Raw genomic sequence first — 25,821 nt, 5'->3', positions numbered from 1 at the left:
TATGAAACCAGACACAGAGGGAAGTAGGACAAATCTGTTCTAGATGGATAAGTAGTGATGGAGAAAAGGAATTAAAGAGGAATATTGTAAATGTGTTGAACCCATTGACTCAGTGATTTGGACTCATGGTAGATTCTTGAGCAACACATGGCAGAAAGAAGCAGGGAGGGGGCAGCAGGATCAGTGTGGATTATTCAGGATTATTTCGTTATCAGATCAGTGTTTGATTTTCTCTCATGTTATGCAGAGCAGGGACGTTTTGTGAAGCAGGAAAAATACAGCAGATTGTATCCCTGTCATGATCATGTGCTGTGATTTGTCCCCTCTGTTCATTTCAGGGTGCGAGTTCGCTACCAGAAGAGACAGAAGCTGCAGTTTGAAACAAAGCTGGGGATGAATTCTCCATTCTGATGTGTTCCCTGTGAGGAAATTGGTGTTGTGGCAATACTGGGAACTATAAGTTCTGGAAACCAGGGAAGGGCTGGGTGCAAACACTGCAGAACCCTCCGTTAACACTTCAGCCCAACAGCACTGCAACTATCAGGTGGAGCAGATATCAACCAAATGTCACAGTGGGGGCTTTATGACACGAATGTTGAAGCTCCTGGGTCTGTTTTTCTTAAGAGAGTTGATGTTTAATCAGTTATCTGAAGGGCAGGGAAAATTCCAAAGCATTCATTTCCATTTAATAGTGAAGAGCCAAAAAAGGCAACTATTTATTGTCTGGTTTTAGTTAGTTTTAACAGCATGAAGAATGTTTTCTGAAGAGGTTTATGCTTTCTCACTATCACAAACTGTTCTCCACCTCTGAGAGACTTGTGCATGGTTACTCTCGTTTTCAGAAATGCCCCCCAAGCCCAAACAAAGGATGTTTTAGTAAAGTTAATTTTAATATCACCCAATAATACAAACACAGAAAAACACATAGGGCTGAAAAGAAAAGTATCTACGGAGCCCCAGAGTGTTCAATATTAATTAATTATGTTTAAAAAAAAAAAGATAATCACATAAACAACAGTAATTTAATCCAGAGTAAATCTGTTTTTATTTGATGACAGAGAGGCAACGCCCCTCCCCTACTGGTGGGGTATGTACCTTAGTTAATGGAGAGAGAGACATAATTTTTTGATCCTGTTTGAAAAATTACACAAATGTTTGTCAATGTAAAAATATATTTTGCAGTTGGTCCCAAAGCTGTTAAAGTATAAGACTGTGAAAATACTTTATTAGAAAGATTACTCAGGTGGCGTAAGTGACGTCATAGCTTTCTCTCTCGCTGAAGCTCTGATGCGTTGTGTGTTTAGTACAAATATGAACTGAGACAAATGACGGGTCTCTCTTATTATTTCACTTCCCGACTGATAGAAAGACCAGGTGTTGCTGGTTTCAGGTAAGATAATGCTACATTTGTGTGTGGAACATAGCTCAATTACCTAGCTAGCTAGCTAGCTAGTGTTGATGACATATATCATGTGAGACGAGAGATGTAGTTCACTGAGCAGTTTTACGCAAAACTAAATGGTGCTATGCCAGACTGCTACTTCCTTGATTTACAAGATTATATTTTAAAATTGCTAGCAAGCTCAACAACTGCTACCAAATTTAGCCAGGTAGCTACTGTTAGCTAAAGCAACAATATCAAAGTAATTCTGAATCAGCTTTGTAGCGGCTGCTCTTATTAGACACAGTATGCAGACACAAAACTCAGCATGTCCTTTTAATTATGTAGCTTAACAAGGCAGCACATGCTACTTACCTAGCTGGCTAACTAGCTAGGCGGTGTTGTGAGCTTTGTTTATTACTGAGCATCAAAGTGAAGAGACAGTGTTAGCGGCACCAGCTAAAATTATTTCCAGATTCAATTACTACATTGTTAGTTGTGTGTATATATATATATATATATATATATGTATTTATTTATTTATTTAGATACATATATACATATATAGATAATGATATAAATATATAATTTTATTTTATTTTTTTTAATGTATTTAATATTGACAACTTTGGGGCTCCATATGTAACAAGGTAAACACCTTGTTTATTGCTTGGCAACTACAGAATAGAGTGTAACACTACCTCTGAAAAAAATGTGACAAAGAAAGTTACATTCAGTCATTGAGCCTTTGAGCCACATTTTCTTCACTGTGATCGCCTGCAAGACAAAGTTCTCTATCTTATTGTGTTTTACAACAACAACGTTACTGTTACTAAATTCCTGAGCTAAGCCAAGCCTGCTGTAACACATTAAGGACTGAAGATTGTGGATTAAATTGGATCAGTCACATTTTTTTTACACGCATACCTACATTTGACGTATACTGTATACACATTTATCCAACTGAAGAATGTGCCAGCATGCTACTTTGAAACCACGCAGTTAGCTGTGCAGTGATCTTAGCAAGTCCCTCCCGAAGCAGTGGATTCATGAATATATAATGACGTTTATTCTGGTATGCTAACATACCAGAGTCTTCTGAAAGGTGCTTCATATCATTAAGTTGCCTTTCTTCTCAGCCTGTCTGGCTGTTTCAGTTCTCAACGCCTCAACTGACAGGAGCTCAGGATAATGTTGTTTTAAAGTGTAGAAATGAAAAGTTAAGCAGATGTCATTGATTTTCCCACATTTTTATATTTGATCTGCTGACCTTCATATACCAGAGATTTATTTCCTGATCACCTTCAAGTGTCCCCATTAGTCTACTGTGTTCAATTACTTCAGTTCATGTGCAGCATCGGCAGCAGACGTTTGTATCACTGACGTTCATTTTCAGTCAGACCAACCTTATTTATGGTAATGATTTCAGAAGGACATGATTTTGATATTGCTACTGTAGACAAGTGGGCTGATGGAATTTATTGGTAATACATTAGTTAAGAACAAAATAACATGCTTTATGTCACTCCTAAAAACTTTATTGATACAAATATGAAACAATGAAGGTAATTCTTGTCAGTGCTGGATTAATCACTAGGAGGTCTTGGGGCAAAAAATGAGCCAATTTCATTTCCAGAAAATGTATTATACCCTAATATTGATATATACTGTAATATAGGATTTAGCTGATATTCTTTTCAGATTTTATTTATGTGGGAATCAAGTCAGAACTTACAGTTTTTATTCCATTTTTAGAATATTTTCCTCTGGAACAAACAGTTGTGGTAGAGGATTGTATCCATATCACTCATCCCTATTCTAAACAAGTTTGCAGTCAGTCAAATGACCACAAACTGATGGACACAGTGAAACTGGGGCTTGTGGGGATCCTGAAGTTCTGAGATATGTTGGTTAGTTATCCAGCCTTGATTTTTGTCCTCTTGTAGTTTTTATTTAAAGATGGCATCAAACATTAAATCTGGGGTTGAGCTTCTGGTCTGTAGCCACCATTAAGGACACTGAGGTCATGAGGTCATGTTAGAGGTTGATCCAGCATTTTTCACACCAGAACCAGAATAGATAACCAGAATAGATAAAACAGGGAAAATTTAAATAATGCCAACATTTTATTTATTTAATTTTTTGTGGTGGTGATGGGGGACTTATGACATCAGTGTCTTTCATATCGTGGCTACGGCCCTGTTTAACCTCTAATCGCTTTTATACATGTGCCTGTTTTAGTTATTCCATTGCTACAAATGCTCCTTTGAGTTCCACATTTAAAGTTGGGGTGTACATGAAGAGGTGAAGAAGTGGTCTATGGCACTACTGGCGATCACTTTCTGCAAGACAGTCAATAGTCGGCATGAAACTACTGAAGGTTTTCAGACAACTATCACAATGCAAGAAAACATGAAATTTTATTTTTTATTGGCCCTGTTTCATACTTGTGTTTTATCTCATGACAAACACGTGGACAATGCTGCATGACTAAGATCCAGTGAATGCCCTGTCTTGATCAATGTACATGTTATCTATAGTTCTACTGTTTTGTTCACGACACAAATGGACTCAGTCAAGCATGGACTTCATACTGTATGTAAGCAGGCCTCCGGTGCAACCTGCAGAGTTGATGCTTGGCATTTTGATAACATTATCACGCACATGCTTGGAGCCTAAGCCTCTGTCAGTGGATTTGTAGGGTGGGATGGGGGGTGATGGACTACGGTATAGTTGTTCACAAGATACATAAATGTATATTTTGTATTTTTTAAAGTGTCTATGTTCAGGACTTTTGACAAATTTGCTTGTGTATTGATTGTCATGTTAATAAATACGCTCTTTTATTTATGCTATTGTTTTATTGAAATCTTGTTGCACATTACTATGCACTACATAAAGTAACAAGAGGATGAGTATGAAATATACATTTATCAACTGGGTAAAACTCACTTTCTTAATTTTGTATGGAGAGAGTTGTAACACCAGAAACAAATGTGTTTTCATGACACAGCACACAAATAATTGTTTTTAAAGAGACGTTTCAACTTCACTCAAAGTGCAGTTTACTCGTCATGAGAAATACTGCTCTGTCTGTGAAAACAACGTGTGACTCGGGAGGAAATTTCCAAGGCCCAAACCCAATCCCCACACTCAAGGGATGCGTTCCAACATACATTTTCTTTTACTTTTAGTAGTTACTGCAGCTGCCCTTAAAAAGTACACACTGTTGCGTGCACCAAGCACACGATTGGGACATAATACTTTCTGGTAACATTATGCCCTGCACTTTGACCCTCCTGCTTTTGTATCTGTCACCTTGGAGATAAAACAAACACTGTTCACCAAGCTCACCATAGATGGAGATCAACCCGGAGAGCTCTGCTGTTGTTGTTGTGCAGTGTGTATGTTATAACTGCACAGATTGTGGATTCTAACATATTTGTGACAGTGAAATTACACCTGCACTTCTCTGTCGTCGTTAATTTTTATAGTTATGGACTTTTTTTTGGTTTGTAATATTTAGGATTATTTTGTTCACTTAAACAATAAGTATTCCTATTATTACTGTTTGACTGGTCATCAGTTACTTGAATGTGCTGTAATCTGTCATTGCGACTTCTGACAGCTGTCAATCAGCTGTCATTTGTTTGCATTTGTAGTGGAACATACTGGTATTTTTGGTACACTGCGTTTCACATACTATGTATTGGAACATACTAACTCAGTTTATGGCATCCTATATAATGTAGTAGTATGGTATAGGAATGCACAGAGTGACTCATGGATTTCAGGCCTGTTTCCACAAAGTGAATGAGGACTTTTAGGGTTGCCCTACTGTCAAATCATCAAGTCCATGAGGGCTCCCCCTCAGACTTTTTGAGCCCTTTATGCACAATTTCCATGCGTTTACATTCCTGCAGACTTTGCCTGAGGGGAAAGCGTGGAAGCATTTTTCTTTCTTTTAAAAAAAGGTAAACAAAGCAGACTGGCACATTGGTGTTCAGCCTGGCATATTAAATTAACACAGAAACACTACATTTAGGATTTAACATCATCCATAAAAAACACATGAAATGATAGAAAAGGAAGCACAAGCTATATTACATACCCAGGTTATAAATGAGCTCTTTATTTTGATTTTAGATGCTGTTTTGATAAAAAAAAAAACAAGTAAATTGATTATTTGACAATTACCTTTCCTGGAAGACATTTAAATCAGGGACCGACCCCTGAAGTGCCTCGGCCACGAAGAAGATGTAAAACATGCAATAAAAAGTCGCCTATGCTCTAAATGTGCTGGAACCGCCACTGCATAAAATATTCATAGATGACTCAGACAAAACCGCACGGGTAACGGGCAGTGTACGCTTCAACCAATCACAGTCGACGAAAGTGCTCAGAGAGCATCATCGACTGGCTACTGGCTGGCACGAGCATGGGCACACTGTCAATGTAACTAGAATAAAGAAGAAGACTTCCGGTTGACCTTTCAGCGTAATTGTCATTATCTAAGTTGTAGTTACGCTTCATAGATAAATCAACGGGAGGAGTCTATTCAGCGAAAATACCCGCATTGATACTTTATATTATTATCATTCTTACACACATATGTCTTTAACCCATAGACTGTATACCCGAAATGTAAATACAGTTTCCGGTGTACTTACCGCTTCCTCCTACGAGCTTGACAGCGAATGCAGGCAGGGACAGGGAGCAGGGTCGATTCAAAGAGAGCGAGGGTCTGTCTGTCTGTAAGTGTCAAACATTTTAACATGTATTTACTGTTCGTTTTATTTAACGTCAGGCCTTAAAGTCATACAAAGGCTGTACTGTAAGAGTATGCCCGCGTGCTAAGACATTTGATAACCTTTTCTAAATGTTTGACTTGCTTGCATGTGTCAACCAGCAGCTAGCTTATGTTAGCCTGGCTAGCTCAGAGGAGAAAGTGTGTTTGCGGTCGTTTTGACAGCTCGTCAGAATAAGGAAATACATTGAGGACATTTTGAGGTTAAGTTATACTTGCTCGCGGCTACGTGTTGACAAATAAGTGGTCTACTATAATATGCATTAAGGAGTTCACAAAAGCCAAGGTTATCCAGCCAGCCGCGTAGATTGTTTTCGTGGTGTCGAGAGACGTGACGCCAAACTCAGTTTAAAAATGTCAACATTTACGCTAAAGATGCTTTGCTTATGCTCGAACGCAGCTTCAGGAAATATAATGTGACTGACGGCATGGTGGTAATGCATGGGAAAACTAGTCCTTTCTGTGTCATTTCGGTTCGGCTAAAATGCTATCAACTATCCCGTTATTCCTACCAAAACACAACATGTTGGCAGCGGTACCAAGCAGCATAGTCTCGCATACAAGCAGCATAACATTTGTGACATTTGGCCTATTTTATCGACACAGATTGCCCTTTGATAACTCTTTTGAATGCCGAAATTATCTTAACACATTAACAATTTCAGAAAAGTTTAAAGTTGTGTTTCCTGATATTTCTTACGTGTTTCAGACAGTCACACCATGTGAAATTACTCATTTTCGGTTCGCTTTAGAAAAATCGACCTGTACCTATTGTCGGTTTGCATATTTTTACCAGCAAGTAAGTAAGCCAACAATGATTTCTGATGAACTGATGATGATTTTCTGCCCTCCACAAAATGACCTCAAAGTGCAATGTGTCTGAGTGACCAGTTGCTGTCATGTAGTGACTTGAAATGCTGAAACTTTCTTCTCCCTCTACCTGTCTGTCAGTAGTCTTGATCTTGGATGTATACAAAAAACAGAGCCGGGGGATTGGAGAAGATTTGTGTCTTATAGTCACGATTCTTCCGAGATGGACGTTGGAGTGTCCAAGTCCCATGTGTTTCTCAACTACAGCCCCAGAGCCCTCTTCTCCCAGTGAGACACGCATCTGCATGGTGGTGCTGTGTGCTCCTCGGTCCTCCGTCCTCCCAATACTCTTCACTGTTGGCCTACCTCCAGTGCATTCTGTGTCTGTTTGTGAGTTGTAGTTTTAGCAGTGTGACAGAAAGAATTGGCTGCAAGTGTTGGGTGATTAATGGAATGGCTGGAGGTTGCCAACTTCAGTAAATGGTATGCAGCAGGAGTTGCAGCTTTCAGTGCAGTGCGTCCTGCAGTTAGGGTCACGGCCGCTGCAGTTTGGCTTGGTGCATTTAAAAGAAGTGCGCAGTGCTGTTTGTGTATGGATACTATACACTAAATGTTTAATCATTTAGGCGACTATATTGTGTGTATGTGACTGCTTGTGCACGTTTTTGCAGGCTAATTGTTTTGGCAGGTGATGTAGTCTGTGAAAGGCTACATTGTAAGAATCCCTTACAGTGGTTCTCAAAGTGGGGTTTTGGGACCTCCAGGGGTCCTATGAGTACTCCCAGGATGGTCCCTAGCAAAAATGAGAAACATTTAAGTTGAACAATGAATTTTACTCTCAGCAACTATCATGCAGTTGAGAAAACAATCTCCTCATTAAAGCTGCAAGCAGCAAACAATTGGCCCTCACATCTTCCTGCGCACCAAGGGTTCTTTCCCGACCCCTGGGTGCTGCAACCATATATTTCTGCAACCGTCAGACACTGCATGCACAACTTCAGTGCAGCCATCATAGACATGTTGACGTGTGTATGGAGCAATCTTTTCACTTTTTTCACGTTATGTTATTATATATTACCGATTTGTTCAGTTCCGCCATTATTTTCATTTCTTCAGTGTCTGCTACAGTCGTACCTCGCTTGAACTACGCTACACTGCCTCCATGATCTACGGAGGTACTGCTCTGTTTCGTCTGTATCTGTAAGCTTTCAGAAAACGTGCACTCCGTTCATCTCCATCTCCATATCTAACGTTGAGCATAGACGTGATTTTCTGCATTGGGTGCATGATGCTGGAAATGCTATATTGCAGATTTTATACAACTTACATAAAATCCAAGATGTCAGACAAAAAAAACCAAACATTTTTTACATGTTCTCAAAGATGAGAGCAATGATCCACTCAAAATTCAGGAATATTAAGGGAACGGTATCCCTCTCCCGGTGTGTGTTTGGAAGCGCTTTGAAACCCGCAGATCATGCCTGAGCCCCATCACTGCAGAACTTTGCAGTTTGCACCAGTTCTTGTGCTTGTACCAATTTTATGGAGATTCTGAGCAACCCTAAAAAATGTGATTGCGCAGCAGAAAAAAAACTTCTTTCAAATCAATAGGTTCCTTCCACTGTCAGTGCCAAGGACTGTTGGGCCTTAACAAAGTCCATTTAGTAACTGTTGTGTGGCTTTCAGTCATATCGCATGAACTTAATAATCAGATGATGTTTTTGTTGCAGATAGTTTCTCCACTTCTATTTGTAAGATTAAGAAGTAACTTTGTCCCTCAGCAACATGGATGTTAAGTCCTTAAAGAGCCCAAGAACTTGGCAAAATACGATAAAGCCTCAGAACAGCTACTCAATGGACTAATGGGTGAAATTGTTTTGTCAGCTGCTGTTTTTAAAGTCAGGAATGAACCTTAAAGTTTATCCTCTAGTTTGACAAAAAAAAAATCCCAAGTTCCACTTATGGTAGAATTCTCCATGGGGAAAATGGATAAGTGGACCTTGAATCAGAATATATAAATATAGTTTTTTTGTCAAATTACTGTTGTCAAAAATGAACTTTTCTGTAAACTGTCATCTACATTACACTGTTACCAAGACAGTTACATAAATCATTAGTGCTAATCACCATACTGTCATATATGTCAGTGGGACAGAATCTAATCAGCTGGGGTTCCACAGAGAAGTCAAATTTATAGGTGGTCTGTAATGTGGATATGTTTGAGAACACCTGGTCTACTGTTTGAATTCAGGCTGGCTAATGCTTTAAGCTTTGTGCTGCATGACTGTACAGTTTGCCTAGCAAGCCAACAAAACCCTGAGGATTGTACATGACACCGGCTCATACATTCTGATTGCATTTCATATTTTGCATAGATATAACTGAGGCTTGATTTGTCATAAAGACATTTCATTGACAGGACCGGACATTGGAAGAAAATGAGCACTGACTTGCAGAACAATTTGGAAGGAGATCTGTGTGATGTTTGTGTTTAGGTGGAGCATCCCTCTGGGTGCACGGCGTGTCATGGACGCAGTGAAGGAGGGGCACAAAAGCCCCCTGAGCTCGGGCAAAATGGTGGCTCTGGCTGCGGGGCTCTCTGTTGGGGCCACAGTGGGCTATATCGTTTATCGCCATATAAGCAGCACCAACAACAGTGAGTATCTGCTGTTGAAAAGTTATTGTTACACCAGCTAAATTTGTAAATATCTGAATATACATGACAAATTGTAACAGTTTGCGTTTATGTTTGCGTTTACCCTGTGACTGTTGTGTCCTTTCTGTCATTAACAGGTCAGGGGCCCAACACTGAGGTGTCCAAGATGACACTTCCAGTAGAAGTTTATAGGAACATATCCAGATACCAAGCCAAGTTTTTGGACATGGTAAGTAGTTCAATACCAAATAATGTCTTGTCATCTACTCAAAGAACATTGCTCAAAAAAATGAAGGGAACAGTTAATTGTCACAGTAAAACACCAAGTCCATTAAACTTTAGGGATTTCAATGTATCCATTTAGGAAGCACAAGTGATAGTGAATCAGTTTCACCTGCTTTGGTGCAAGTGAAAGTGACAACAGGTGCAATGGAGAGGCAAAAGCAAGACAACCCCCAAAAAGGAATGGTTTTACATGTGGTGTCCACAGACAGTTGCTCTCTCCTTATCCTTCCTGACTGATTCTGCTCTAGTTTTGTGTTCTGCTAGTGTCCTTGTCACTTCTGGTAGCATGAGGTGGTACCTGCAGCCCAATCAGGTTGCAAAGGTAGTCCAGCTCCTCCAGGATGGCACACTCCCAACACAGTCTCAAGAGCATGGAGGAGATACCAGGAGGCCAGCTGTTAGAAGTTGAGAGCTGGACATGTGCATAGAAGGGCATCAACCCAGCAACAGGACCAGTATCTGCTCCTTTGTGTGAGGAGGAACAGGAGGAGCACTGCCAGAGCCCTACAAAATGACCTCCAGCAGGCTACTGGTGTGCATGTTTCTGACCAAACTGTCAGGAACAGACTCCATGAGGGTGGCATGAGGGTCCGACATCCTCTGTGGGACCTGTACTCACAGCCCAGCACCGTGCAGCTTGGGGCATCAGGTTCGTCCTGGTGCAGGACAATGCCCGGCCTCATGTCACCAGAATGTATAGGCAGTTCCTGGATGACGGATGCCATTGACTGGCCATCTCGCTCCCCTGAACTAAATCCAATTGAGCACATATGGGATGTTATGTATAGGTGCATCTGACGCTGCCAAGTACCACCACAGACTGTCCAGGAGCTCACTGATGCCCTGATCCAGGTCTGGAAAGAGATCCCCAGGACACCATCTGCCGATTCTTCAGGAACATGCCCTGACATTGTCAAGGAGGGCATACAGGCATGCGGGGGCCAAACACACTACTGAGTCACATCACGAGTTGTTGTGATAAAATTCACATAAGTTGAATCAGCCTGTGATTTCAATTTTTACTTTGATTTTCAGTGTGATTTGAATCCAGCCCTCAGTGGGTTGATGATTTTGGTTTCTATCGACCATTGTGACATCATTTTGTTCTCAACAATTTCTACAAGATAAAGATCTTCAACTTGAATGCTTCTGAAGTATGATTTAACTGTTCCCTTAATTATTTTGAGCAGTGTAGTTAAATTAGGGAGCAGTATTCTAATGGCATTATAAAACGGGTATAAACAGACATTGACTAATCGATTAATGAAGCAGTCACTCAAGTAAATTTATTTGCATAACCTTGAGAACCTCACCTTACATCCTCATTTCAGTTCTAATTTGATTTGTGCAATTATTTTATCTTCACTAGAACTGTCCTATTTACTCCATTGTCTTATTCTCATTTGCATTCTATTTCCTGCAGCATTGAAAATCATGGAGTTCAATCTAATTTTATCACCAAAGAGATCTGATGTTGTCTCATCAAGAGCTTTTTTATACATATTTCAGCAAAGCATTTTCATTTCAAAATAGTGTGGTAAATATTCTGAGTGATTGAATGAATTGGCTGGCAGAGTGTCGTAGGATATGATGACCTGCATCTCCCCAGAAGATGAGGAATAACAAACAGAATCATTGTCCTGCTTTGAAATGCAGATTTTACAAATCAACCCACCCCCACCCCACCTCTCAAATCTAACCATATCAAAACCTTAAAAGCGTGTGTTTCTCAAATCCAGCTGGTGATTCCAGGCAGTCTAACTCTGCTCTCCTGCTGTCTCTTTGTCTCATAGGTGACCCAGAAGTCTGGAGCTCATGTGAGGGTTCTGTCAGATTCAGGGGAGCCTGGAAGTAAGACGGCTGTATGTTTCCTGCTGCAGGGCTCTAAGGAGCAGGTGTTGATGGCCCGCTGTGTCCTGGAGAACCTGGTCACTGACTGTGAACCAGTAACTGAGGCTTTGGAGGTTCCTCAGACCGCCTTTGGACGTATAATAGGTACAGTAGCTTTCAAATTTTGAGGATGATCAGATTGATTCCCAAGCTTTTTTCATTTGCTCTCAGGAATCTCAAGATCTCCATTTGCCTGCATGTTACTTAGACATGTAGTAAAGATCCATCAGAGAATTATCACCCAACTCTGCAGGCAGCTGTTTTCAGTAAAAACATTATGATAAACCAACTGTACACCACCTGTCCAGCACCAAACACCAGACAGAGACAGTTATACACTAACTGGTAGTGATGCACAGCTCAGGGTTTATCAAAAACTTCACCAACCTGGTCCTTTATGAGAGCCAGTCCTCTCTACCCGACCTGCAAATGTATGTGTTAATCAACCACCTGAACTCGACCAGCGAAGCGGCAACTTTATGCACTATAGTAGCACAATGGTGAGAACTGAGACAAGAACAGTTATATAGCATTTGTAATATCCTAACTGGCCCAAGCAATGTAGTGCTGCGCAGCATGCTGTTTGAGCTAAATTTGCCTTGTCATTATGTATTCCTGTCGCTTGCTTTGAAAGCCCCTCAAAGGATAAGGTACAGGTGTTTCATGAAGTTAAAATAAAACTTTTTCTGTAAACCTCCAAAATTTGCTGCAAAAACCTAAATAAGGTGGCAGCTGGCTGGAGGGAATTCAACAGGGAGCTGAAAGTTTCTGGTAAATGCCCGTCACTAATAACAACCTAGCTGCTGTTGGCTATATTGTATGTCATATCCAGTAAATGTCTCAATATAAAACGAGTGGTTTCTGTTTAAAAAGTACAGACGTGAGAAGGTAGCAAGTACTCACCCATCTTTTAAGTGGTAACGTCAGTATGATCTTAAACACGCACAGATGAAAGGTATGTGTTTGTTTACATGATGTAACAGCAGTGCATTGGTTTCAGTGCTGACAGAAAGTGACACTTGCATGCTGTTAGGACACGGTATTAGGCCTACATATTCTCCGACATGATCATCACTGGACATTATGACTGGAGAGATTTAAATATGTTGGATCACTACTGGATGGTGAATATAGTGGAGCATTCAGCAGTTTATTTTTCCCTCAGGGGCATTGGAAACTAAATCAGAAATAAAAGGAGATTGAATGTTGGACTTAGATTCGTCATATTGTCACAAACATAACTCCAAATGAATGATAAGTTTGCTCTGTGTCTGCTGGATGTGTAAATAAGCAGTTGTTTGCTAACATGTTAGCCATATTAACTGTATCAGGTGACAACATGTCAGGTGTCAGTGTCAGTGTCCCAAACATACGGTTCATGCAGCTTCAGGATTCAAGTTGTACTAAAGTTTAAATCTAAATGCTGATGAGTTTTTAATAGTGTTTGTTTGTTTTTTTTTGTTTTGTTTTTTTACAACAGTGGAGCTCTATGGTACAGAGGAAGGAGATCTATGAAGCTTTAGATACACACACAATACATGTTAGCAGGATACATTAATTGCTTGGTTGTCTCTGCATATGGGATTAGTTCACAGTAAGAAAAACCTAAAATTGTTTTTTGCCCTGTGTACTGTTTGCCTAAACCAAGTGTCCATACTTCTGTGTGCATGTGTGTTGCAGGCCGTGGTGGAGAGAGTTTGAAACTAATCACCAGGACCACAGGGGCCAGAGTGGCTTGTTCCAAAGAGAAGACACACGGTCCTGGGGCCAAGGGCAGTGTGACAATCACAGGGACCAGGCAAGAGGTGCAACAGGCCAAGGTGAGAAGGATTCACTCATCTGGACTACCTATGTTTTGTCAGTCCACTTTTTTTGACATCTGATTGAAATAAATGTAACTCCTGCTTTGGTGATGTGTTTGCAGGAGCTGATTCTAGAAAAAGTCAAAGAGGACACGATGGTGAGGACAAAGATCACACAGTCATCTGCCCAGCGGCAGAAACGTGGCCATACTGCAGCGAATCAGAGGCAAGACAGTAAAGAGACTGAAGCACCAGTGGGCCTGAACAACAATGGTCCATACGCCCAGACAGAGAAGAATGGGCTTATCCATGCCAATGGAACCACAGGAGAACCAGAAACTATTTTTGACAAGTTCAAGGAGCTGAAAATCACCAGCACAGACAACAACCAGGAGGAAGAGGAGGAGAGTGTCTCTGCTGACTCTCTGTCTGAAATTTCCAAGTTTGAAAGTGAGTTCAGCCTCTCTGTAATTGAGTCTTGAAAAGATTCCACACTGCAACTGTAATCTGTCGTTGAACTCGGTTATGCCAATCAAAGATTTTCATGCCTTCGCTCGGGATGTAGCCGTGACTGGAAGCAATATGTTTTCAGGTTGTCCTTCCATTGTCTGTCAGTCCCGCGAGCACGATATCTCAAGAATGCCTTGAGGGGCTTTCCTTAATTTGGCACAAATGTCCACTTGGAGTCAAGTGATTAAATTTTGCAGTCAAAGGTCAAGGCCACTGTGACCTTGCATCCATCTCATTTTGTAAACACAATATCTCAAGTACACCTTGAGGGAATTTCTTGAAATTTGGCACAAACATCTTCTTTGAATCAGCGATGAACTAACTAGAAATTGGTTGTCAAAGGTCAAGGTCACTGTGGCCTTTATCCATCTCATTCCCATGAACACAGTCTCAAGATTGCCTTGAGGAACTTTCCTTAAATTTGGCACAAATGTCTACTTGGACTCAAGAATGAATCAATTAGAATTTGGTGGTTGAAGGTCGAAGGTCACTGTGACTTATCAGAACATGTTTTTGGTCATAGCTCAAGAATTGATATGCGAATTTTGATAAAATTACACACCAATGTCTAACAGGTCACTATGATACAAGAATGATATTATATATCCAAAAGGTCAAAAGTCAACTTCACTGTGACATCACAGTGTCACTTTTCTGTCCATTATTCAATGCCATAACTCAGGAACAGAAGGGGAGACATTAGTCAGGTACTGAATTGGTGACACTAATCCTTGGTGTTCACCTTGAAACTGTGCTAACGTACGGTATAGATCTTCTGTTGCTGCCGTGGGGAAGATGTGTATAAAGCATCCATGTTTTCACAGACATGGATGTAAACTGTAAGTGCAACTTGACTGATTCGCAGAGACATACAACCGCGATGTGGTAATTCTAGTTTACCTCTGTCATCCAGTTCCCAGTCCAGACCTGAGCTTCCAGCCTGATGAACATCTAGAAGTTTATGTCTCTGCATCAGAGAACCCAAACCACTTCTGGATCCAGATCCTGGGGGTTCGTTCCCTTCAGCTGGACAAACTGACAGAGGAGATGAACCGCTTCTACAACAGTTGCAACCCCACTGTAAGGACTACTCCTACTTTCTTTACTTTTGTGTTGTGCTAACAGAGTCTGTTTTTCAAAAACTGAGTAACTAACAAAAATCCCCAGGGGAGTCAGTCAGCAGTAGCAGCTGCAGGAGTGGCTGTGACACACAGCTCATGGAAGCTACAGCGGCTCTCCATTAAGTCACTGGGGCTGCAGTGTTGGCAGACTGAATTGACACATGATGCAGGCATCAGCTGTTCAAACCAAAATGTCAACAAACATTTACCTCTGCTCTCTGCCACTTCATTAATTACTTTCAAATACTTACTATGCTTTTTGCAGCCAGGTAGAACATCATCAGTCCCACAGTTTAGTAGCTTAACCTAATGTAAGTTACTGCCACAGTACCTGCAGATGCTATGGCCACAGTCTAAAAGCTGTGTTTCTCCTGGCATACAACACACCTGGCTGCATTACTCTTCATGTGTAAGTGCAGTCTCATTACAGGTTACTGCCACCCAGTGTACAGAAAGTATATTACACCAAAAAAAACAGAAAGGCAAACAAATGGATAAATGGCCTCTACAGAGGCAATTAAAGTAATTTAAAACCCTTAGTGCATGATTGCTGCAATTTATATCAAAATTAGTATGCTCTCTTACCAGGGGACCTCATGTGATTTAGAAATTACCCCCCCATGTCTGTGTTTTCTGCCGCGCGTTCCCACCTACTGCCAATTTAAAAAAAAATCACCAGTTAATCCATCTGCATGTGTTTGGACTGTGGTCAGAAGCCGGAGAGCCCAGCGAAAACCCTGCTGACACAAGAACCCTCTCGCTTTGAGGGGACAGTGCTAACAACCGCACCACCATGCTGCTCTTATAATGTCCACAGTCACTTGTAACTCTGCTCTGCACAACACAGGAACACCTGTAGCAGAGATTTACAGTGTTACCCTCATTTTTTTCTCCTTTCTTTTTTGAATGTGGGTTAAATGAATATTATTGGTTCTGCCGCAAAGTTTGACATGTCATCCAGTTCATCATCTTTTGAGATTTTGCTCTTCTGATGGATTTGAGCTCGCTCTTTCTGCAAATGGGTCTGCATGCTGTATAGCGAGATGAGCCTCCTGCACCCAAAATGCTGTCAAAACTTTCATTTATAATTGCTGACGCAGCGTCCATTATTGAGTGTCACTTTAAAAGCCCCTGCTCGATGATGGCAAAGTAATAGAAATAACAAGTCACTTCCTTCTCTGTAGGAGCAGAGGGTGGAGACCATAGTGGTGGGGGACATTGTGGCTGCTCCATACAAAGACCACGGCTCATGGAACAGGGCCAGGGTGCTGGGAGTCCTGAGCTCTGGACTGGTGGACCTTTACTATGTTGACTTTGGGGACAACGGGGAGCTGCCCAGAGACAGCCTCTGCCGTATGAGGTAAGAGACAAATGTCTATGCATAACAGTAATACCTCCACTGCATTTTCTTTTAATTAATGTTACTCTTAATTGTAAATGTGTAGAATGAAGATCCAAACAGTCAAAGAAAGTCTGTTTTCAATAGAAGATCTGCAGCATCACACTACAGTAGGCAGTTTATAAAACCCATTGTACATTACCTGCTCAGCAGCAAACAGTAGACAGAGACCAGCTGGTAAACACAGTGGTGTATTTAGCAGCTAAAGCGATAGATATTTTCCTCAGGGGTTGGTAGAGACCAAAAAAAAAAGCTAAAAGAGAGTGAACATTAGACTTAAATTGATCAGGTGGACCCAAACACAACTCCTAATAAAAGATAATTCATTCATGTCTTGTGAGTAAACGCCTGCAAAGTCCGCCAGTCTGCAAGTGCGGTGACATCCGGACATTTAAGTTCAGCCCATGTCACTGTTGTGTTCACAACTTGTTTCTGCTGCACTCAGGCGGTCAAAAAAATCTGTTATTGTGGGTTTAAGGAATATGTTAGTATTTTTTCAAGCCTGTCTTACTACAGTGTTCATATGTTCACTGAAGAGTAATCAATGGTTTTTAACATCCGTCCTTTCTATTTGTGTCTTACCAGAGAGAAGGGTATGAATTACATTCTGTTTGTAGACGCCTATTTTGTATAATACATGTCATGCTGTAGCAAATCAGATAGAGCCCTCTTCATCAGGCATTGTCTTATTGGTCAGAATCTGCATGCATTTGAGTGAGGCTTGTTTGTCTAGTGCTGCTGTGCTGATCTGCATAGTTAAAGAAGCAAAGTGTGATGAGTGTAGACAATAGCCTAAAAAAACGCACGTCAGCCGTCTGGTAAAATTTTGGATACAGGAGAGATGACGTGGTACCACAGGTACTGTGCAAGAACTGGGTAAACTTTAATATCTAGCAAGTAATATAACCATTGCAATATTCAGCAACATATCTTCATCTCATCATGCAGCCCTTACAGAAAGTATTGAAATAGTGGATAACCTTGCTTTTAAGATTTCCAACAATCAGAGAACAATACTGTCATGTTTATTTTTAAAAAGGATATCTGTGTCCTTAGGAGGGGTGGGCGTCTAATACGGCTCAGTATTTAGGGCCCCTGTCTCTTGAATGGTTGGTCATCAAACCACACACTTCCTCATATGGGTGAGCATGTATGAAAAAAAAAACATATATCAAAAGGGGTGTGGTCAGAAAGAGATTGATTTTTGACATTGTGTCCCCACCCCTGTATGATTAGCCTTTGATCGCAGAATTACCACACACAGTTACCTGACGGTGATAATTGCAATTTACAAATGAGTGATCAAGTGCAGACCACACAACTTTTGACCTGATTGTCTGTCTCATACAAGTCTTCACGTCCTCGTGTTTTGAAACATGTTTGTGAGATGCGTTTGTCATGTGTCTGGGACAGATTCTGCACCTGAAAAGCACACGTGCTCTTGTTTGTTCACACCTGAAGGAGCTTTGGCAGGAACCAGGTGTTCTGATGTGCCATAAAGCAGCTGCAGAGTGCATGTTATTGTATGTGGCTGCAGTGAAAAAAAATGGCACAGTTCTTAACAGCTTTTGCTTTTGCTGCATTAATATTACAGGAGTGACTTCCTCAGCTTACCATTCCAAGCTATTGAGTGCAACTTAGCAGGAGTGAGACCAAAAGGTAAAGCTCCTGTCTTAAAAACTGCATCATTCAGGCATGTAACAGAGAAACTGTTGAAAGTCAAAAATCTCAAATGTAAATTACTAAATTGTCTTCCCGTTCCTAAGGAGAAATTTGGACTGAGGCAGCCCTGGATATGTTTGAGCAGCTAACATACTGTGCCTCCTGGAGACCTCTGCAGGCCAAACTCTGCAGCTACTCTCACTCTGACATCTCCTCCTGGCCCAGTGTCAAGCTCTACGACAACAGTGAGGGCAAGGTCAGCCAGTGCTTCATCTGTTATCTATCTGTGTTATTCTGTTTGCTTTGTTTCTCATCCTGTCTGCTGTTTCCTCTCCATCCTAGACCATAGATATTGGTGAGGAGCTCGTACGGCTGGGCCATGCTGTCAGCTTCCAGGAGGCGGTGAACGGGAGGACTGAGGGTGACAATCTTGGCTGTCTACAGAGGATGCTGGTGAGTCACTGAACACACTGAAATTCTTATTGGCCTCATTAACACTAGGGGCGAAAAACTGTTAACTGGAGTTAATTGACACTAAAGGGTCACTTAACGTTTCTATGGAAACCAAGAATAATAGAAACAAGAATGTTCCTTTACTTGAATATTTGTGCAGAATCTGCATTAGTGTATTTCGTATTGTTGGTAAAAAAAAAAAAAAAAAGCACAGAGCCAAGGGAGGGGACTAATAATCCAAGAAAAAAACTCAGCATTTCCAAGATTTAAGTGGTAAATTTACGAGAAAAAACTCACAAATGTACAGCAAGAAAGTCAGCTTACATGGTGTAAAGACTGGCAAAGTCTGCATTCATGTTGGATGAATGAGTGAAGGACTTTCACCCAGGAGACTGGGTTTGTGTCTTGTGTGAGCTGCTGAATGCAAACTGTGTAAATAAACTTTAGCAGAGTAGCTGTAAAGGCCTGTTCGTGTTAACGTCTAATTCAACTTGCAAGGATGCCTAGGAAGGACATCAAGCTGGTGGCTGGGTAAAGTCGGGGGTGTCGGCACAACTTTAATTTTGGAACTAATTTTGAACCACAGTGGGGCATGAATGACAACTTTCTCCCTATGTAAACTTTGTCGCTCTTTGTGCTACGTCACCTAAATTTCTGGCAGCAGATTTTTGAGGATTTAAAAATTATTATTATTATGTTTATTTTTTTTACATATACCACTTTAATCTCAGAAATTTTCTGAATTTTCTCCCGACGCGTGTCTTTGAGCATAGCACTTTTAGTTGCTGAGCATGGCGGAAATAAAATGTGATAAGGTAGAAAATTAAAGTGACAGTTCACCTCAGTATCCAATACATATTTTTTGTCTTACCTGTAGTGCTGTTTATCAGTCTAGATTGTTTTGGTGTGAGTTGCAGAGTGTTGAAGATATCGGCCATAGAGATGTCTGCCTTCTCTCCAGTATAATAGAACTAGATGGCACTCTGCTTGTTGAGCTCAAATTGTCAAAAAGATACATCTGAAAAACTCGACAGCAGTGTCTCTTTTCAGAATTCATGACCTGGTTACTCAAGATAATCCACAGACCTTGTTGTGAGTTGTTTCATGTAGGAACTATTTTCTTTCTACCAAACTACACCTGCCAACAGTATCACTGCACAGAAGGAAGTGTGCATGTACTCATGGATGAGTGGCTCGTGCTTGTGACAGCGTGAGATGTAAACATTACTGTGTGCTCCTTGGCTGGGCTGTAATGTAAGCTAGCTCAGTGGTGCTAGGTGAGCAAATTGTAGATGCACACTTATTTCTGTGCTGTGATGCAGTTGGTGGGTGAAGGTCTAGATTGATAATTAGCACTATAGGTAAGAGGAAAAATATGTATTTTTAACTTTGGGATGAACTGTTCCTTTAAGCAAAACTTTAATCCTTCACCTTCTAAAATAAGGCGATTATCAGGAAATTCTGTTTTTAAAAAGTATAGCTAGAGTCACTAGATGGCTGCAGAGTCATCGAACATCTGTCAGTGTGAAGACCATTAACTGCTTTGTCTAAACTGTTTTCACCAATGATGCTAACAAAGTCAACCATGAGCTAGAAGAAATTAGGGAATTTGGAGGTTAATGTTAAAAATCAGGGGGTGTAGCCTTCTCTGCAGTTTTTAGGGCAGCTTTGTGACCCTTTTAGGTATTCATAACATCTTACAGCAGATCAACCAAACTCCAGCTAACAGATCCTCTTGTACTGACCTCTGCAGTTAAAATTTAGAAATGGAAAGTAACTCGTGTGTCTATTTTTTTAACCAAACACAATGTTGCCTACTCAGTACCTTCACTACAACGGGCTTTTTTAAACATTTCTAAACACTCCTCCATCTTCTTTCTTGTCCTCCTGTAGAATGACGTGATAGGAGCATCATCAGAGCTAAGTCTCTCCTGCATCAGCTTATCAGGTGAGTAGAGAATGAAAAGATTGTAACTGTGTGGAATGGATATGTGTATGGTGGCGGGTATACGTCTGTGGTATTGATGTTGTCTTTGTAACTTGTGAAGTTGCCTGTGTAATGTATGCCTATTCTCGTGGCTGTACGGAATGTGAAAATAATTCTCTTGAAAAGGACAATAAACCTATCTATCTATCTATCTATCTATCTATCTATCTAAGGGAAATTGGTCAAGAAGTGACTGAATCAATGCATTTTTTCTTTCCATGTATTAGTGTTCTTTTTTGGTGGTGTTGATTAAATGCAGCGAAGTGAAGATGGGTCGTCTTAGCAGGCATCATCAGTGTCAACTGCATGTTATAACCATATCCTCAGATCTGTGGAGCAACATATTGTCGGCATCAAACACAGTCCCTCTTCTCTAGTCACTAAGCTTTGCCCACTCAAGCGTAGCCAAAATTATTCACATTGTTGAGTCATCACCCACAATAACCCACACCACCAGCTGCCGTTACTACGATGTTGCTGCACCAATGCTGCACAACACAAACTCACAACATCCGTTTCTTTCCTTCACTTAAAAGGATAGTTTGATCTTTTGAAGTGGAGTTGTATGAGGTACTTACCTATAGTCAGTGTATTCCCTACAGTAGATGGCGGTCAGCACCACCTAAAATAATCAGTATTAGTTTAAGTGTATGCTATATAGTGAATATTTTCACTGCTCTACCTTGCCGCAGACAGCCTGTTTCCAACAGAAGCCATTAACGGCCTCAAAAAAATATTCTCAATAGCCTGCCCTTAAAAGTGACAAGGATTTTTTAAGGTGGCTAAAATATATTTTGCACCTGCCCCTGTCCACAGCAGTACATTGCTTAGCTTCCGTGTCTGTACTCCTGCCTGCTTCTCCAAATGAAGGTCCTGCTGACTGACATCTACTGTAGGCAATACATTAACTATGGATAAGTACCTGATACAACCCCACTTCAAAAAAATCCAAGCTACCCCTTTAATATTTGAGTTCATGCCTTTGGGAGTTAACCAGTGATATGATTATTGGGGACAACACCCTTATAGAAGGAATCACCGAGAATGAAATGTTGAGTCCAGATAGAAAGGCAGAGAGTTTTTACTCCTGTCAGGCCTCAAGCATGGAGGAGGTAGGTCTAGTGAAGAGCTGAATCAACACATCCTCCAAATCTGCCCACTCCCACACAAGCTGGGACACCAGTCAAAGTGATGAGTATGGGTAGAATATTTGTTAACAAGGAGATGAAGAGGATAAAAGAAGAGATGACAGCAGAGATAACAAAGGAATTGTCTTGCATGATTGTGCAGCTGCTGTTGTCCCTAAGGACTATTGAGATATTAATTACAAGGGACTCACTGAGCCTAGGAGAGACATAACACGCTGAAAAAACATTTAAGGGAAAAACATGGAGTTGGTACCTGTTCTGACACAGCAGGTAAAACATTTCATACAGAAGCAGAAGAGAAAATAAACCACTCACCTGAGCATGATGTGACGTCCAGCCAAGACTCTTCATGTAGAAGTGCAACAGAAATGTTAATTGAGCATAGCATTAGTTCGGGCAGGACACGATGTCAAGCTCAGCTCACATCCCAGCTACATCAGTTGATCTCAAGCAACCCAATCCACTGATGGATCAACTGATTGATGAAAGGGAGTCAGCTGATAGATCACATGATTCCTTTCTAATGCAACTACTGGCGAATCTCATTCAGGGTGCCCTATTTAAACTGCTTTGGCCTGCCCACTGTTGCTGCTTCCTCTACAAGCCGCTTTGCAATCCGCCTTCACCCCAGTTCCTCCTTTTCATGTTGTGGTTGACTTATCGATGTCATTTCTGTTTGTCATTGATGCTGCTCTGTTCTGTTTCCGGGGGGTCTTCGCTGTTACTCTCCCTGCCGTAGGCTTTCCATGCCTTGAAGGGTAAGGCTGTTTGCCTCTCTGCCTCAGGCTTTCCTCATTTGCATGTGGAAGGGCAGAGAGGTAAGCTGGATAATGGAGGAACTTGGCAGAAATATCTCCTTCTAAATACACTGAAATAAGGCCAACCTGCCACTTGACTTCCAAGTGATTGCAAGGTTGAAGTTACAGTTGTTTATTTTATGTCATTGTTATTATTGTTATAAACTTTCTTCAACTCAACCAGGACAAAACCGAGGTCTTAGTTATTGGTTCTGAAGCTCAGAGAGAGAAACTCAACACAAAACTGGCACTAAAACCCTGTCAACAAGTGAAAAGTCTTGGAGTTATCTTTGATTCTTTGATTGCTTTTATTGTGTAAAGCACTTTGTGTTGCATTCTATTTGTATGAAAAGTGCTATATAAATAAAGTTGATTGATTGATTATTTGGGCAGAAAACAACTCAACTCTGCAGTTCCACTCAACCCTACCGAGCATTTTAGCTCATTGTTTTGGTTTTAAGGCCTGCAACTTTACTGTTTTGGTTCAGTCTCTCCGCTCTCAACAACCTGGTTTCTAGCAGCAGGCAGCTGTTTTCAGGGAAAAAGCTCTGAGAAAACCACTGTACACTACCTGCTCAGCAGCAAACAGCAGACAGACCAGGCCCCCAGGAACAGCATTGGGAGTTGAAGCCAGTAGTGACTTAGTGGCCAAACCATGGTATTACAGCTTCTTGGTGTTTCATGTGATGCCATGGGGCACAAAAACAATTTTCCCATAGACTTACTTTGGGAAAGAGATGTCTGTATATCAGTGGATACATTTTTTTAAACATCAAAACCCCAACAGAATGACTAATTTCACTGTCTTGTTTTGATCTTCTCGGTCTGATGATATTTCAAAAAGTCTAGAAGAGCTGCATGATTAAATTATTTTATACCCATTCAACTTAGCGGAGTGCTAAAGATGGAAGTTAGCCTCTTGGAACCAGAGCAGAAGATCCGGCTAAGTCAAACCTTTTTTGGCTTCAAGCACCACTGAGCAGGTTTCATTGGAGTGAATGAATGCACTGCATCAAATTCTCTTTATACATCCACGAGACAGACACATGGATGCAATAAAGAGACATGAGTATTTTAATTTTAACAGCCACTGACCACTTTATATTAACATTTATACGCCACTGAATTTATAGCATTGCTGTTTTACTTTGAAAATGATGTATCTGAATTTAGTTGTTCTGAATATTTTCAACTTAAATTTTTCGATTTGAATTTGGCCAGGCAAATTTGACTGATGTTTTATTTGAATGTTTTCAACTTGAATTTTTAATCTGAATCAAATCAAATTTATTTTTTAAATAATAAAACTAGAATTTTAACACTGAGGAAAAACATTCAAATTCAGCTTTCAGAATTGCAAATCAAGAAATTTAACATTTCAAAGAGGTGAATTCAGAACAAATTAACTCAGATGTATGATTTTCAGCAATATTTCAATGCTATGCAATCAGTGATGTTCATTATCGAGTATTCAGTGGCTGATGAAATTGAAATACTTATGTCTCTTGTGTTTGTCCATATAGACAAAGGAAAAGACTAGCTGGCAAACATAGTGGAGCCTTTAGCAGCTAAACAGCCATATTTCCCTCAGGAGTTGGTGGAGACCAAAACCAGAGCTAAAAGGAAAGTGACTATTGGACTTAGATTTGACCATAAATATAACTCTAAATTAATGCTAATGTTTGTCTGCATCTTCTGGTTATATAAACATGGTAATACATGAGACATATCAACTTTAAAAGGCCATGTTTTTGTCAAATGTAGGATTTTTAGCATTTTGTGTTTTAAATAGGTGGAATGAGCTCATAAGTTCTACACCATGTGGTGAAAAACCCAAATAAGCCACAGACACATTTCTGTTGGTGGAAATGTAATCAAGTTCAATGTCCAGTGAAATCAGAGGGCCTTAGTGTCACAAGTTATTACATATCTGTAGGTCATTACATCGTGATTCTCTGTCAACCATCTTCACTGTGGCGGATAGAAAAATCAAAGTCTGTTTGTAATGTTGTTGGTAGAATGATTGTTGAAGACCATCAACAATAGTGTTTTATTTTATATCTCAGAAGCTGCTTCAATCTCAGGAAGCGTCGATGATGTCATAGAAGACGATCTGCTCTGAGACCAAAGACGTAGACAAATATCAAGGTATTGCTTCCTGATGAACGAATGAGTTTTCTAAAGAATGGATTTATGAACCATTATGTTTTGTGAAAGTAACAACCTCTCCTCCTCTCATCCTCCAGCACTGACCATCCACTCCTCGGCATCAGCTCAGATGAGATGGAGACATTTCCTTGTCTGACCCAAACTCAACCACATAAATCCTCATTGTGAAGCCTTACCAACAGTTCTTCAGCCATACTTCACTTTATTGTTGTTACTTCAGTACAATTCATATGTTTTGCCTTTATGCTGTTCTGTTGCACCTGATGCTGCTTTGCATTTAAGTGTTGTTACTATATTTTGTGTTCAAGAAAAGAGGAACAAAAACAGAATGCCAGTATTATTTTTGAAAAGCACTGTGATGAGCTACTGGAACTAGAAGGCAGCTGGTTAGCTAATATCGTCTATTTTTTTCTCTACTTGTATGTATATTAAGATTTAATGGCCTACATATTGGGCTTTACAAGTTATTATATTTTGGAAATGAAGGCATACAGTGTTATTGAATATGGTCCGCAGATTGTGTTCAGTATAAAAATATGGAATCTACTGTATTATTAACTAAGGACAGAGGAAAGTTGTTGTTTTTCTTCAGAAGTGTTACAGACTGCACTATATATAATAAAGGATTTATTTTATGTCACACGGTTGGTCTGTGACTTTTACTTGGAAATGCTGTTCATACTATAAATACAGATTTCAAGATAAAAACGGATAAAGAAGAGCAATGGGTTCAAAATTATGACCATTTTCCCCCAATGCTGCCTTTAGCAGGTAGTTAAATTACAAGAGTAAAGAGGAAATTCTCAAGCCGTCCCACCTTTAGCAAAAATCTTAATTGCTTTAGGGTTTGTTTATTACTTATGAGGGGGTAGGGGGTGGCACTTCACACGCACACACACACTCATATATATATATATATATATATATATATATATATATATATA

At 40.4% G+C, this 25,821-nt stretch overlaps 2 protein-coding genes across 5 annotated transcripts in view; both read left to right on the top strand.

Annotated features, from left to right (window-relative positions):
- tmem94 (transmembrane protein 94) overlaps window positions 1-4,231 on the top strand; it is a 51,102-nt gene extending 46,871 nt beyond the window's left edge. For both annotated transcript variants that reach the window (XM_050059987.1, XM_050059986.1), the window contains one exon: window positions 339-4,231. In XM_050059987.1, the coding sequence (XP_049915944.1) occupies window positions 339-411 (73 nt within the window). In that variant the 3' untranslated portion in view covers window positions 412-4,231. The remainder of the gene's footprint in view (window positions 1-338) is intronic.
- Window positions 4,232-6,042: 1,811 nt separating this feature from the next.
- tdrkh (tudor and KH domain containing) lies at window positions 6,043-25,517 on the top strand. Of its 3 annotated transcripts, none has more exons than XM_050060464.1 (14): window positions 6,043-6,135; window positions 9,494-9,654; window positions 9,792-9,883; window positions 11,733-11,934; window positions 13,510-13,649; window positions 13,754-14,081; window positions 15,055-15,221; window positions 16,447-16,622; window positions 18,256-18,320; window positions 18,428-18,579; window positions 18,666-18,776; window positions 20,670-20,724; window positions 24,775-24,856; window positions 24,955-25,517. In XM_050060464.1, the coding sequence occupies exons 2-13, from the start codon at window positions 9,525-9,527 to the stop codon at window positions 24,828-24,830; spliced, it is 1,674 nt and encodes a 557-aa protein (XP_049916421.1). In that variant the 5' UTR covers window positions 6,043-6,135; window positions 9,494-9,524; the 3' UTR covers window positions 24,831-24,856; window positions 24,955-25,517. The 3 variants fall into 3 exon arrangements, with proteins under 3 accessions (XP_049916421.1, XP_049916420.1, XP_049916419.1); XM_050060463.1 differs by having other exon boundaries at window positions 6,117-6,135; window positions 9,418-9,654; XM_050060462.1 differs by lacking the exon at window positions 6,043-6,135 and adding an exon at window positions 7,150-7,286.
- Window positions 25,518-25,821: the final 304 nt, after the last annotated feature.

The sequence above is a fragment of the Epinephelus moara genome, chromosome 13, assembly GCF_006386435.1.
Source record: "Epinephelus moara isolate mb chromosome 13, YSFRI_EMoa_1.0, whole genome shotgun sequence".
NCBI lineage: Eukaryota > Metazoa > Chordata > Actinopteri > Perciformes > Serranidae > Epinephelus > Epinephelus moara.
Note: the sequence above shows the minus strand (reverse complement) of the source record. Positions and strands in the feature narration are given on the sequence as shown.

Coding starts and splice junctions, on each gene's coding strand:
- tdrkh (XM_050060462.1), top strand. CDS start 7,222: ATGGACGTTGGAGTGTCCAAGTCCCATGTGTTTCTCAACTACAGCCCC. Junction 18,321..18,427: donor AGCAGGAGTGAGACCAAAAG/GTAAAGCTCCTG, acceptor CCCGTTCCTAAG/GAGAAATTTGGACTGAGGCA. Junction 18,580..18,665: donor ACGACAACAGTGAGGGCAAG/GTCAGCCAGTGC, acceptor TCTCCATCCTAG/ACCATAGATATTGGTGAGGA.